The 14,218-nt window shown below is 50.5% G+C and overlaps 1 protein-coding gene across 5 annotated transcripts in view; it reads left to right on the top strand.

Moving 5' to 3' along the window:
- Positions 1 to 14,218, top strand: part of LRP4 (LDL receptor related protein 4) — a 104,168-nt gene that overhangs the window by 77,079 nt on the left and 12,871 nt on the right. For 4 of the 5 annotated variants that reach the window (XM_048854171.2, XM_048854170.2, XM_048854168.2 and 1 more), the window contains 19 exons: positions 49 to 266; positions 659 to 835; positions 1,883 to 2,008; positions 2,789 to 2,997; positions 3,706 to 3,787; positions 4,417 to 4,522; positions 5,659 to 5,860; positions 6,196 to 6,385; positions 6,630 to 6,761; positions 7,520 to 7,660; positions 8,698 to 8,784; positions 9,002 to 9,173; positions 9,273 to 9,435; positions 9,713 to 9,938; positions 11,238 to 11,541; positions 11,961 to 12,179; positions 12,573 to 12,707; positions 12,918 to 13,026; positions 13,353 to 13,497. In XM_048854171.2, the coding sequence (XP_048710128.1) occupies positions 49 to 266; positions 659 to 835; positions 1,883 to 2,008; positions 2,789 to 2,997; positions 3,706 to 3,787; positions 4,417 to 4,522; positions 5,659 to 5,860; positions 6,196 to 6,385; positions 6,630 to 6,761; positions 7,520 to 7,660; positions 8,698 to 8,784; positions 9,002 to 9,173; positions 9,273 to 9,435; positions 9,713 to 9,938; positions 11,238 to 11,541; positions 11,961 to 12,179; positions 12,573 to 12,707; positions 12,918 to 13,026; positions 13,353 to 13,497 (3,143 nt within the window). The remainder of the gene's footprint in view (positions 1 to 48; positions 267 to 658; positions 836 to 1,882; positions 2,009 to 2,788; positions 2,998 to 3,705; positions 3,788 to 4,416; positions 4,523 to 5,658; positions 5,861 to 6,195; positions 6,386 to 6,629; positions 6,762 to 7,519; positions 7,661 to 8,697; positions 8,785 to 9,001; positions 9,174 to 9,272; positions 9,436 to 9,712; positions 9,939 to 11,237; positions 11,542 to 11,960; positions 12,180 to 12,572; positions 12,708 to 12,917; positions 13,027 to 13,352; positions 13,498 to 14,218) is intronic. The other variant, XM_048854169.2, reaches the window with a different exon arrangement.

Genomic DNA, 14,218 nt, shown 5'->3' with positions numbered 1-14,218 from the left:
TTAGGGCCTCAATTTCCTAGCCTTCAGGCCTCTCCTTCTCTCCTCTAGCACCATCTACTGGACAGATTGGGGCAACACACCTCGCATAGAATACTCCAGCATGGATGGCTCCAATCGACGTATCATTGCTGATACGCACCTCTTCTGGCCCAATGGGCTGACCATCGACTATGCTGGGCACAGGATGTACTGGGTGGACGCCAAGCACCATGTCATTGAGAGGGCTGACTTGGATGGGCGGAACAGGAAGGCTGTTATCAGCCAAGGTGAGACCGAGGCTTCAGCTGTGGGGAGAGCTATGCTGCACCAGGAAAGATATAGCAGCACAGAGTGAGCTTTGGAGCAACCTGTATGAGGGCTACTACATTTACTTTCCATTCCCTCAAATCCCTGAACACCACCATGGGGTGAGTCTGCCATACTTCTCCCATCCCTTGGGGACAGGCTCTGCCCCTCTCATCCCAGCCCTTGAAGAGAAGCACAGTTATTTTGGTGAATGCTGGATTTGGCTCTGCTGAGTCTGTTAGGGTTAGAGACCCCTGGGTGTGCAGAAGCGCCCCAGAGGGACAGGCTCAGGGGCTTTCCTCTGGTTTTCTGCTAGTCTGGTTTTCCTGGGGTCCGGATTAACCTGTATGTCTGTGCTGGACTCTTGCTGCAGGCCTCCCACACCCCTTTGCTATCACAGTGTTTGAGGATAGCCTGTACTGGACGGACTGGCACACCAAGAGCATCAATAGTGCCAACAAATTCACCGGCAAGAACCAGGAGATCATCCGCAACAAGCTCCACTTCCCCATGGACATTCACACACTGCACCCTCAGCGCCAGCCAGCAGGTAACTGCAAAGGGGGCAGGGAGACACATCTGCAGGGGGAAAGCCAACCAGCTGGGGACCTGTCACTGCCCAGCGTCTATGGCAAGGAGCGTCCAGGCCTAGGGGCCTCAGGGATACTGTTCTATCCACTACTCACTGTCTCCCTTGTGAGACCCACGCATGACCCCAAGTTTACCTCTGCTACCAGAGTCCAGCACTAATTTCTCCATCCAGCAACTTTTGGCTTGATGTTATTTCAAGGCTCTCATCTCCAGTTATTGGATGGGTGTACCACAGCCTGCCCCCGCCCCCTTGCTGGCACAGGGGGACAGTTGCTTTCTGATAATGAATGTTTAGGGGAGTGATCCCCAAACTGTGGGGCGTGCCCCCCTAGGGGGGTGTGGTGGAAGGTTTGGGGGGCTGCAGTGGGGCCTGGGTCAGCCCCCATAGGGGGCAAGGAGGGAGTGCCTCCCAGCTCCACTCTGGACACGCCTCCCCCAGCCACCGGCTCCTGACTGCAGTTCCACTCCTGGCCATGGTGCCAGCTGCAGCCTGATGGCGGCCCCGACCGTGGCCCCGCTCCCGGCCACAGCTCTGCTCCCAGCCGTGGCCTCTGGCTCCCAGCCCCGAATATAGCCCTGTTCCTGGCCGCAACCTCAGCTGCAGCACTGGCGCTGCTCTCAAGCATGGCTCCCAGCCCCAACTGCAGTTCCTGGTAGGGGGATGTGGACCAGGTAAGGGGGGAACGCAACCAAAAAAGTTTGGGGACCACTAGTTTAAGGCTTGTCTAAACACAAGTTATTCTGAAATAGTTACACCACTTTAGGTTCACTCCCTATCCTATTCCAGAATAATTTCCCTATGTAGACAAGCCCTTTGTGCCCATGTCCCTGTGGGGCTGGTCTTTGTGAATGGGCAGGAGGTTCAAATAGCTACCCCACAGTAGAACATTTCCCAGCTCTTGTGTGTGTGCCTGCGTGTTCTCTCTCTGCCCTCACCCCTGCTACATCTCTTGCTCTCTTTACTGGTTGCCTTATGCGTGGTTGTTTTTGTTTTTGGCTATTTGAGCAGGGAAAAACCGCTGTGGGGCCAACAATGGGGGCTGCACTCACCTGTGCTTGCCAAACAGCAAGGATTACACCTGTGCCTGCCCCACAGGCTTCCGCAAGACCAGCAGCCACACCTGTGCTCAGAGTAAGTGGGGTGGGATCGGAGCCTGCATGCCACAGTCCCAAATGCTCCCAGTCTCGGATGTGCTCACACAGCCCCATGTCCCGTGTGTAGAAGTGGGTCAGAAATCTGAGTAAGCAGCAGCTGTGTCACTTCCAGACACAGGGTGAGAGGGGTGCAGCAGGAAAAGCCTTTAGAAGAGAGTAGGGTAACATAAAAGGCCTGCTGTAAGCTCACGTCCTCCTTTTGCACCCCCACTCCAGCCCCACCTACTGAGCACCAGCTTGGCACAAGATGTGTGCTTGCTTTGCATGTCCACTCCAGCCTACTTACAGTTGAGGTAGTGCTAATGCCACAGTTGAATGGGTGTGTCACCTGGAAACTCCCACATAAACTACCCCCTTTGGCCTTTGTGAGGAATGAACAGCTTAATTCCAAGGACTGCAAGGGAGTTACTCCTGATTTACAGTGCGCTCAATTACAGGAGAATTAGCCCCCTTGTCTCCTGGAATCAGAGAAGATGGCAAAGCTACCTGCTGTAGGTCAGATCTGTGCCATCCTCTGAGGGCCATAGTGGGCTTGTTCTTTGCAGTGTGATCTCTCCCACCCCCAGGAAACAGCTGCCCATACTATGTTCTCCTTCCTCCCCCCACACTATTCCCAGCAGTGAGGGCCTGGTGTGTGAATCAGCATTGAGTGGTGTGTATGCAGTGGAGCTCCGATGTAACAGGAGAATTGTCTGTGTCTGTCACTATGTTGTTGAACTTAGAGAAATTAAAAGAAGACCTTTCGACCTTTGATCAGGTCTTGACAAGTTCCTGCTTTTTGCCCGAAGGATGGACATCCGTCGGATCAGCTTTGACACAGAAGACCTGTCAGATGATGTCATCCCCCTGGCTGATGTGCGCAGTGCTGTGGCTCTGGACTGGGACTCAAAGGATGACTATGTCTACTGGACAGATGTCAGCACTGACTCCATTAGCAGAGCAAAATGGGATGGCTCAGGCCAGGAGGTACAGTATTCTGTAGATGTGGGGTTACTAGGCCAAGCAGCTTCTGGGGATCTCAGCCTTCTGTGTTGTGAATCTGGCTCGAGGTTTCTGTATGAACCATTGGGGCTGTATCAGCCTTCTGCGGGTCTGCTACCCTGGTCCTGTCCATGCCCACATTAGTTTTGGCTCCTGTTAATCGCTGGTGATCCGAGGTGAGCTCTTAAACCTTCGTGTGTGCTGTGTTTGCACCTCCTTGTCTGGGACTCCCTGCAGTTAGGGCAAGAGAAAACATTGATTTGTAAATACCGAGCTCCGGCTTTGATTTTTCACAGGCCGAGTTTCAATAAAACGCAAATGAACAAGGTTCTAAATCCCCTTTTCCCTGGCTCAGCAGGAACTGAGAGTATGGCAGGGACTGTGCTTTCCCTTGAGTTACTTTCTCGGCATCCCCTTTGACTCATGCTCAGGCTGCCATTGACAGAGCTCAAGAGTTTGGCGGTTGGGGAATGAAATAAAGGTAGAAAATGGGGATGTCCAACAACCATTCTTTAAAAGTCATTTTTGAATTCTAAACTCCTCAACACTTTTTCTCATGTGGATTTTTGCTGCATGGATTTTGCTAGCCTGAGTTGTTTGTATTGCTGGCAGTGGACAGGAGGAGAGCCAGGCTCAAGGACTTTTCTCACTGGAGTTTCTTGTTTGGTGACCTTTGTTTTGGTTCTTGCTCAGGTTGTGGTGGATACCAGCTTGGAAAGCCCAGCTGGACTGGCTATCGATTGGGTCACCAACAAGCTGTATTGGACTGACGCAGGTACTGGGGTCTTCTGCTCTCTACAGGCTGTAACCTTCTTCCCTGTTCATAAAAACTCAGTATTAGCTTGGCAGCCCGATCTGTTTCAGTTTTGTCTTTCTCCATTTGGCAAACATGGATTCTCCTTTCCCATCTTTCTAATGAAGCAGGAACCAACTTGGCTTCCTGTGTTACTTCTAGTGGGGCTACAACCCCATTGCTGATGTCTGCAGGAATGTGTATGTCTGAGGACAACAGCTGCTCGCTGCAGAAGGCTTTCACTTATGTTTTCCAGCCACGTACCTCAGGACAGAATGGTTAGAATCTGGAGGATATTTCTGCCAGAGAATTAGAGTTCTGAGGTATGTCAGGAAGGTATCTCCCTAGACATCCTCTGGGGCCTTGCCAGATGCCTGTGATGGTCTGGCAGAGCACTGCCTCCCATCTGCACAAGGTTTCAGCAGTTGCTGGGGTTGGGAAGTTGAACGTGAGAGTTCTCTGCTGAGTAAGTCTGTTCCACACTCACTCTAGTCCTCCCAGGTCAGGTGAGGGGATGGCAGGCAGGGAAACGGAATCACTGTATCAATGTTCGTTTCTTCTGTCTCCTGTGGTTCTAGAGGTCTTTGATCTTTCTCTCCTGATCTCTGTAGGAACAGACCGGATAGAGGTCTCCAACACAGATGGGACCATGAGGACTGTACTGATCTGGGAGAACCTAGACAGACCACGAGATATTGTGGTGGATCCTGTTGGAGGGTGAGAACTTCTTTCCTCTGAGGATTACATGGCAATAACTTCTGTGTCTCTGAACTGTTTGGATTTGATTCATTGTGCCATTGCCCTTATATCGGACACTTTTTGGAGCTTAAGAGAGACCCACGCCTAGAAAGGCCTCCATAACAGGTCTACCAAGGACTGAAAAGAAGGGCCTGACTTGTGGATGCTGATGGCATCGACAAGACAACCAGCAGGCACTTCTAGAACAGTCAGCTCAGAGTGATAGCTCTTATTTTGGGCCTCCTCCCGCTCACACAGTGTAAATCAGGAGTAACCCACTAGAGTCCATATAGTTACACTAGGGTAAAATAAGTTTGAGAAGAGAATGAGGGGTTTTATTTATTTATTTAGGGTGTTCTTCATTCCACATTGATGCTGAGCTCTTGTGAGGGCCCTGCTATCCGCTTGGCCATTAGGTTAATCTGAAGACAGAGAAGTGAATTACACTGGCATATCACCAGCTAAATTAGTGCAAACATTATAGGTCCCAAGTGAGCTGCAGAATCAGTGGGCCCAGGAATATTAAATCCAGTGAGAGTCTCCAACATTTCCCACAGAAAGAAAATCTCAAAATAGCAGGTTTGTAGGAAATGAATTGTTGTAATAAAAGCTTCTGCCTTTGAGCCACAGGACCTTGCAGAGCCAAGCATCAGACTAGGTTGGGTGGCTGGGCTCAAACCCAGCAGCTCTTGCTTCCCAAGTGCTGGAAGGCTGGAATAAATCTGCACTGTTCTCTTCTTTTGTGTTTACTGGGAGGCTGATGCAGAGCACCTCTACTTCCATCTCATGATTGCAGGGATTTGAAAACCGTTAAGAAATATCTTCTTAAGGCAATAATAGGCCAACTTGCTTCTGCATCCTATTTCAGTCTTACCATCTCCCTCCTTCTTGCCAGGTTCTTGGCAGAGGAGGGACTATGGATTCTGGACCAGGACAATGTGTATAAAAATGTGGCAGGGCCCTAAGGATGGAAGCACAGATCATGTTAGCCTGACACTGTTTCCCACTGGCTGCTGAAGGCACCAAGACACTTGACTTCTTTAGCTAATGGTGAGCAGCTGTGGGAGCAGGAGCAGGAGTGCAGGTGCTCACTTCCCTTTGGGCCCTGTGTTCAGGTTCATGTATTGGACTGATTGGGGAGTCAGCCCGAAGATTGAGCGTGCCGGTATGGATGCCTCCAGCCGCTTGGTGATCATCTCCTCCAATCTGACTTGGCCCAATGGGCTGGCCATTGACTATGAGTCTCAGCACCTGTATTGGGCGGATGCTGGCATGAAGACCATTGAGTATGCTAACCTGGATGGCAGTGAGAGAAAGGTAAGAGAACCATGCCAGAGGGAAGGGGAGGCTGGGATACTGAATGCCTGTCCTGCCGGCAGGAAAGAATGTCATGGGCCAAATGGAAGTAAAGTTCCCATATCAAGACATTGTCAGCTACTTGTACAGAGAGAAAAGAGCCCCCTTTTATGAGTGCAAAGTATGTGGGCAGCCACCTATCCCACACCAACCTTTCCCCACCTTGATGCTACCAGGCTATTTACATATCACCTTTGTTGTTCTCCAAGCCCCATCCAGTCTAGGGGATGACTGGAGGTGTGGGTGGAAGCACTACCATCTGATTTCCTGAGGACTTTTGTTTTGGGGGCTGACAGGTGCTGATTGGAAGCAATCTGCCCCATCCATTTGGACTTACTCTTTATGGTGAGCGGATCTACTGGACAGACTGGCAGGCCAAGAGCATCCAGAGTGCAGACAGAAGGACGGGGCAGGCTCGTGAAACGCTGCAGGATAACTTGGAGAACCTCATGGACATTCATGTTTTCCACCGGCACAGACCTACAGGTACAGAGTCAGCCTCACCCCCATGGGGAGCTCTGAACTCACCCAGGCTCTTGCTGCCCTGAATATCTGGAGTGCGTGTGTAATAAATCCCTATTGGCCTCTTAAAGAGAGTGTGCTCCCATACCCCCAGCCTGCATCTCTGTAGCTGCTGCCCACTTTGATAGTGACCGTCCCTCCAGGAGCCCAAGGCTGAGCTCACGGGGGTGTGCCTGTGCCTCATGGTTTTCTCCTCTCCCCCTTCCAGTACGCACAGCATGTGGAGTTAATAATGGTGGCTGCAGCCACCTGTGCCTCCTGGCACCTCTCCCTAAAGGTTATAGCTGTACCTGCCCCACTGGTATCAACCTCCAACCTGATGGCAAGACCTGCTCATCTGGTAAGTTTCCTCTGTAGGGTTCCCACTGTAGTTGGATCTCAGGCCCCACGTTCCACTCCTGGCCCCTTGGCACAAGTTACTGGAACCCACTCCTCATGGGACTTGGTTGTGACTCCACCATCCTCGGCCCCTTGAGAAGCCCATGTAGTGCTTGTGCCCTCAGGACTGGTGGTAAAAGTCGATGGGTTGGCTTGGGGTGCCCTGGGAGGGATGTGGGGAGATTAAATTATCCAAAAGGAAAACTTCACCAACGTGATGCCATATGGTACATCTGTATGTCAGACTCTCCCGTAGATCTGTCTTGAGTTTGAAGTGGGCTCAGTCCCTTCCTGGAAAGGTGTTGTACTCTACAGTACAGCTGAATAGATCCTACCCCTCCCCTCACAGCCACCTTCCCTTTCAGTACCATGAAGAATCTTGGCTTCAGGCCTTTGAAGTAATAACTCTGCATGGGTCCCATCTTGTTCACCTCAGTAGGAAAACTGGTTTCCACTCCCCCACAATTAACACTTCTGTGAAGGCTTTCCCCTTCCCACCCCACAGGTAACTAGAGAACTGTTCTGTGTTACTCAGTGGAGTGGGAGAGTCTTTCCATGTATGGTATTTCAGATCTAGGACCTTCCCTTCTCCCTAAAGGTTGAAGCTGTCTCTTGGGTGGCTCAAGGATATGATTCAGCAGACGGTGCCCAAGGGACAATTGGCTTGACCTTCTCCCTGCCCTTCACTGACACTGTTGGTCTATCCTCAACTTTCTGCAGGGATGACCAGCTTCCTGATCTTTGCCAGAAGGATGGACATCCGCATGGTGTCCTTGGATATCCCGTATTTTGCAGACGTCGTTGTCTCAGTCAATGTCACTATGAAAAACACCATTGCCATTGGGGTGGATCCTCAGGAAGGTCTGAACTGCCTTGTATATCTAACCACATTCACAACTGATTATTTCAGGGCTGCAGCTCTTAATTAACGGTGTCTCTCTGCGGGAAGGCACTGCCAGTGGTTCACTCGGTGTCCATAAACGTGGACAGATGTAGGCTCCTGTTTCTCCAATGCATGCTGCATAGATTCCCTTCCTTCGCCACTGTTGTGATTCTAAGACAGGCTCCAGTTGGCTGACATGCAGGGCTAAAACCCCAACTAGCTGGAAGAAGCGGCCTTGTTCATTGAGACAGGCTCACGTAGTCTGAATTTAAATAATTTGCTCTCCTATCTAAGTCTTCTTAATGTAAAGAGAGCTGGGCTGGTGGCTGTTGGTTACACTGAGGGCTTGTGTACACTTGAAATGCTGCAGCTGCGCTGCTGTAACATTTCAAGTATAGACACTCACTACAGTGCTGGGAAGGGTTCTCCCATTGGCATAGGTAACCCACCTCGCTGAGAGGCAGTAGTTCAATTAACAGAAGAATTCTGTCTATGTTGCTCAGGGCTGTGGATTTTTCACACCCCTGAGCAATGTAATTGGTTTGACTTAAATTCTGAGGATTGACTTGGCCTGTGTATCTGGCATTATCTGTCTGGGTTGAACCCCATTTTGTGTGGTGGGTGAGAATGTCTGAGTCTTGTCCTCTGGGACCATCCTGAAATCCAGACATGGGTCTGATTACACTATTGGTCAGTAACATCTTAAATAATAAACTGCATCATTCTGTACAGGGACCCTTTCAAGAGCAGCCGTGAGCTCCCCAGAGGCAGTGTTCCTCACCATTCACTATGGCACCTCCCTCTGGGAGAGGCTGGAACTGGAGGAGCTGTGGCTTTTCTATCCCTTTAACTGAATTACTGTGACTCTGTGTCCTATGGCGCTGGACACTGACAGACCACTGGACTGCATGACCCTGCTGCTCTTCAGAGTAATCCAGGTGCCGATAATCTCAAGGAGGCCTGGGGCTATATAAAGGAGTTTGCTGATTTTTGATTTTTCCAATTTCCCTACCAGGAAAGGTTTACTGGTCAGATAGCACGCTGCGGAAAATCAGCAGGGCTGCCCTGAATGGCTCACAGTATGAAGACATCATCACCACAGGTGAGGGATGCTTTGCCAGAGTGCACCATATCTTTATGTGGCAGCCTGGAGCGGAATTCCTTGGGTTTCCAGCTCTAGGGGAGTCAGGGGTGGAAGTCCTATAGGTACTGTAGGGGGAGCACTCCCAGACTTGAGTGGTGAGCAGGGGCAATCCCCAGGGTTATCTGATCGGTGTTGAAGGATGAGAAGTTACCTTGGTACAATTCTGCTTTCTCAGGTCTGCTGACCACAGATGGGCTGGCAGTGGATGCTATTGGCCGCAAGGTATATTGGACAGACACGGGAACCAATCGGATTGAAGTGGGCAACCTGGATGGATCAATGAGGAAGGTTTTGGTCTGGCAGAACTTGGACAGCCCAAGGGCAATTGCACTGTACCATGAGATGGGGTTAGTGCTGGCAGGGTACTGTCTTGAGGAAGAAGGCCTGGAGGCATTAACCTCTCTGCTGTTTCTCTGATGTGTTTTTGGCTTTCCCCTTTTCCCTAGATACATGTACTGGACGGACTGGGGTGAGAATGCCAAGCTGGAACGCTCTGGCATGGATGGCTCAGGACGCCTGGTGCTGATCAGCAACAACCTGGGCTGGCCCAATGGGCTGGCAGTGGATAAGGCTGGATCGCAGCTGCTCTGGGCCGATGCGCACACAGAGGTTGGTGTCTTCTCTGTAATGATTCCTATGGGATTAACATTGCAGCCTTGGTATCCTAGAGGCCGTTTCTGAAGTCCCTGGGTAAGGTGTCAGAAGAGAAAGGAACTGTGTGGAAGCACTCTGAGGCTTCGTGTGGGCCTGGGCTGTTGGGGATGGTGGACCAGAGCCATGTTGCTTGCTTGGACTCCAGTCCCAGCTTCACACATGCTTGTCTTTGCTCAGGACATTATCTAAGGGAAAGGACTGAGCAGGGTGTTCCTTCTTGCCCCCTCTCTAGCGCATTGAGGCTGCAGACCTAAATGGTGCAAACCGCCACACCCTGCTGTCCCCAGTGCAGCATCCCTATGGTCTCACCCTACTGGACTCATACATCTACTGGACTGACTGGCAAACCCGCAGCATTCACCGGGCTGACAAGGATACCGGCGCCAACGTCATCCTGGTGAGGGCAAACCTGCCCGGCCTGATGGACATTCAAGCTGTTGACAGGACACGGCCCCTTGGTGAGTTTCCAGACTGCCTTGGAGCCAGGAGTATCATCAGGCCTTGGAGCCAGGAGTATCATCTCCATATGACTAGAGGGGCCTCTGGAAGCTGTCATTGAGAGGGCTCTTCTGGTATTTCATTGGGAGATCATGCAGGGCCGAAAAGAAATTCCTTCTCCAACCCCCGTCCCTACCCCAACCCCCTCCCACAGTAACTGACTGTTTCCATTATCCACCCAGGTGCACAGTCTTGGTGTCATTTTTGGCTCCTGCTTCCCCTTCTCTCCTTGCATTTAGGCTGTCATTCAGTCCAGACCATTCATAGACACAGCAAATACTCAAGCCTACTGCTGCTAAAACCCTTTTCCTCATTTGCTGCTTTCATCACATCCTCCTCCTCCTCCTCCTCCAATGTCTCCTTGGCAGTGTAAAATTCCTTACCCTACCCTTCTGGGGTCTGCACAGCCATTCCCTGTCTCCTGTTCATTTCCCATCCTCAGTGTTCCCTTGCTCTGCTGGCTTGGTTCACTGGAATGTGCCTCCTTACCTTCTCCTACAGGCAGCTCTTGGCCTCTTCTCACATGGCTGAAACATCCTCCCTAACACTGTGCACTATGCAACCTCACTCCTTCCTCAACACCTGCTGCTTTTGGTCAGCATCCCAGTCCCACTCCCTCCTGTTTGCTCCAGCCCTGACACCGCCCTTGTCCCATACCTGTTGCCTTCTCCCTTGCTTCTGCTGGACTTTCCTCCCTCACACTAAATATATATAGATTTAATAATAAAAAAAAGCCTGACTATTCCCATGATAAAACTAAATATGCATACCCACTAAGAAGCCATTTGCTTAATGTGGGCCTATCTAGCACCCCTGCTACATGTGTCTAACTCAGAATGGAAACTTCTGGGCCAGACTGGCTAGGGGTGGCTTATTATGCCACTCCTGCACTCTTTCCAGCTGGGGTGTTGTTGCTGCTATTGCAAATAGCAGAGCTAAACTGGAATCACATGATCCTCAGACGGCCAGTGGAAACCAGCTGTTTGCTGTTTCTTCCATTGGGAAGTTCTAATATCAAGGAGTACAGGGCAGGGGGCTGCCCCTACTGGCCCCCCACATCCACTGATCCTGCAGAGCACAGTTGAATCTTTGGGTAAGTGTCCCTTCGTGGTGACCTACAATCTAGTCCTAGCAAGGATGCCGTTGGAATGAAATCAGCGGCCAGTGAATTATGTGTTTGTGCCCTGTAAACAGATGGAAGGCTTAGGTCTCTGGAAACATGGAGTCAGGCTGACTTTTCCTCTTCCTTTTTCCCAAAGGCTTTAACAAGTGCAGCATAAGGAATGGTGGCTGCTCCCACCTCTGCCTGCCCCACCCTGCTGGCTTCTCTTGTGCCTGCCCCACCGGCATCCAGCTGAAGAGTGATGAGCAGACCTGTGATCCCTCTCCGGAGACCTATCTGCTCTTCTCCAGCCGTGGCTCCATCCGACGCATCTCACTGGACACAAATGATCACACTGATGTGCATGTCCCTGTCCCAGAGCTGAACAATGTCATCTCTCTGGACTATGACAGTGTGGACGGCAAGATTTACTACACAGATGTCTTCCTTGATGTCATCAGGTAGGTGCCCAGGGGTAAGTGGCTGCTGGCGCCCAGCCTCTTAGGCTGAGTTTGTCTTTGCACTGTTGGCTGCTCTTATAGATTAGTGTTTTACAGTAGGCGGAGGTGGTTCCTGCCTGAAGGGCTGGGAATGTAGTGATACTCACCAACAGCATACACAGCATCCGATGAAGTGAGCTGTAACTCACGAAAGCTTATGCTCAGATAAATTTGTTAGTCTCTAAGGTGCCACAAGTCCTCCTTTTCTTCTTACAGCAGTTTGTGTTACTGAACTAATTGTTGGAGACACATGTAGCCTTCATGGGAACTGGGGGGGAAGAGCTGGTGGTCCCACTGATAGAGAAGAATGGCACAGGGAGACTTGAAGGATCACGAGGAGCCCTCTTATGCCTTATCCTGTTTGGCACTGATTTCCCCAGGCGGGCAGACCTGAATGGCAGCAGCATGGAGACCGTCATTGGTCATGGACTGAAGACGACGGATGGCTTGGCAGTGGACTGGGTTGCCAGGAACCTGTACTGGACTGACACAGGTCGCAACACCATTGAAGTGGCCAGACTGGATGGCAGCTGCAGAAAAGTGCTTATTAATAACAGCCTGGATGAACCCCGAGCAATTGCTGCCTTTCCCAAGAAGGGGTAGGTTTAGGGCCAAGTGGAGGGGAAGATGTGGGAGGTCAGGATGTACAAGGCCAGTTCAATGGGAGGGAGATCTGGGAGGAAGGAAGGATGTGTGGTCTGAGTCTGGCAAGTTCCTGGAGACTGGGCTGCCTTTGTTTGGAGTGGGATGATGATAGCGGCTGGGGAAGAGTTAGGTCCAGCTTGGAGTGATGCGGGCCAAGATTGGGAAAATGGGGTGTGATAAGTGAACAAAACTGGAACTTTTAGTGAAAAATGTACACTCAGCTGTTTTAGTCCACAAGTAAAGTTTTTAGTGGACTTAATAATGCAAAGTCTCATACCTGTCCTTCTGCCTCTTCCCCATCCTCTGGGAGCTTACCTGTCTCTTGCATCTGCCTTGTCTCTGTTCAGGTACCTCTTCTGGACGGACTGGGGTCACATCGCTAAAATTGAGCGGGCAAACTTGGATGGCTCTGAGCGCAAAATTCTAATCAACACTGACCTGGGCTGGCCCAATGGACTGACATTAGACTATGATACTAGAAGGTCAGTTCAAGAGTGGGAGTGATACTGTCATACCCAGGAGAACTGAGTAAGATATGTAGTGCACCTGAGCCTTTTTAGCTCAATCCTCTGAAGTGTTTTGCCTGATCTGAGGCATCTTGGGCTAGTGAGTGACTCAGAAGTGTGATGTGTGAGTATGGGTGGAAGACTAACAGTGGGGTTTGGTCTCATCTCTTTTCCCTGTCTCTATAGGATTTACTGGGTGGATGCACATCTTGACCGTATAGAGAGTGCTGATCTCAATGGGAAGTTACGCCAGGTCCTGGTCAGCCAGGTTTCACACCCCTTTGCCCTGACACAGGTAAAAAGGAGCCCGCTGGTATTGGTGAATGCAGTGACTGCTGTACAGCCAGGCTCCACAGGGGATAGTACAGACTGCTTGGGTATATATGGGGTAGTGGGGGATCTGGTGTGTTCCTCTCTGGGTTGGGATTTACCTAAGGCTGTTTCTAGAAAAAGAGTTTGGCTGAGGGGATGCGGGAAGCTCCTGATTGACATTGAGAAGAGGGAAGTTAGGCTGGGAAGGGGATTTGTCTGGAGTCCTAAGCCCTATGAATACTCTTGTTGCAGTTCCTGTATATATGTGACCAAATGCTCTAATGCCTTTGATTTTTTCCCTCTGAGCAGCAGGACAGGTGGATCTACTGGACTGACTGGCAAACCAAATCTATCCAGCGAGTGGACAAATACTCAGGCCGAAACAAGGAGACTGTCCTGGCCAATGTTGAGGGGCTAATGGATATCATTGTGGTCTCCCCACAGAGGCAGACAGGTATATGGGGTGATCCTAATTGCTGCATCTGCTAGTTGTTGCCAAGCAGGTTGCAGGTACTCTGGCATGTTTAATGAGTGCAGTCTCTCACCAGAGAGCCCTTGCCCTCCAATCACCCCCCTTTGTGTGGCCTACAAACTGTGACTCTTCCCTCAGTCTTGGTTGGGCACGTTCTCTGCATCTCTAAGATTTCAGCTGTGGAAGCCTATGTTATAACTTCCTTATAACTGCCTGTCTTTCCTCATTCAGGAAGGGCAGGCAGGGAAAAAAGGGAGGAGTTGCATTGTACATCCAGAATATATATTCTTGTTCTGAGGTCCAAAAGGAGGTGAGAGGAAGGCCCGTTGAAAGTCTCTGGGTGAAGATAAGGAGGGGAAAAACCAGGGGCAATGTCATGGTAGGAGACTACTACAGCCTACCAAATCAGGAGGAGGATGAAGCATGTCCAGAACAAACAACAGAAATACCAAAACACAAGATCTGATAGTAATGGGAGACTTGAACTACCCCGATGTCTGTTGAAAAAGTAACACAAAATGGCCAGTAATTTCATGGAACGTGTTGGGGACAACTTCTTGTTTCAGAAGGTGGAGGAAGTAACTGGGGGACGGTCAGTTTAGACTTATCTTACTAATGGAGAATTGTGTTGCAATAGGAAGAAGTTCTATAAACACATTAGGAGCAATGGAAAGATGAAGAAAAGTGTAGACCTCTACTTAGC

Source organism: Caretta caretta, chromosome 6, assembly GCF_965140235.1.
Source record: "Caretta caretta isolate rCarCar2 chromosome 6, rCarCar1.hap1, whole genome shotgun sequence".
In the NCBI taxonomy this organism is placed as follows: Eukaryota; Metazoa; Chordata; order Testudines; family Cheloniidae; genus Caretta; species Caretta caretta.
Note: the sequence above shows the minus strand (reverse complement) of the source record. Positions and strands in the feature narration are given on the sequence as shown.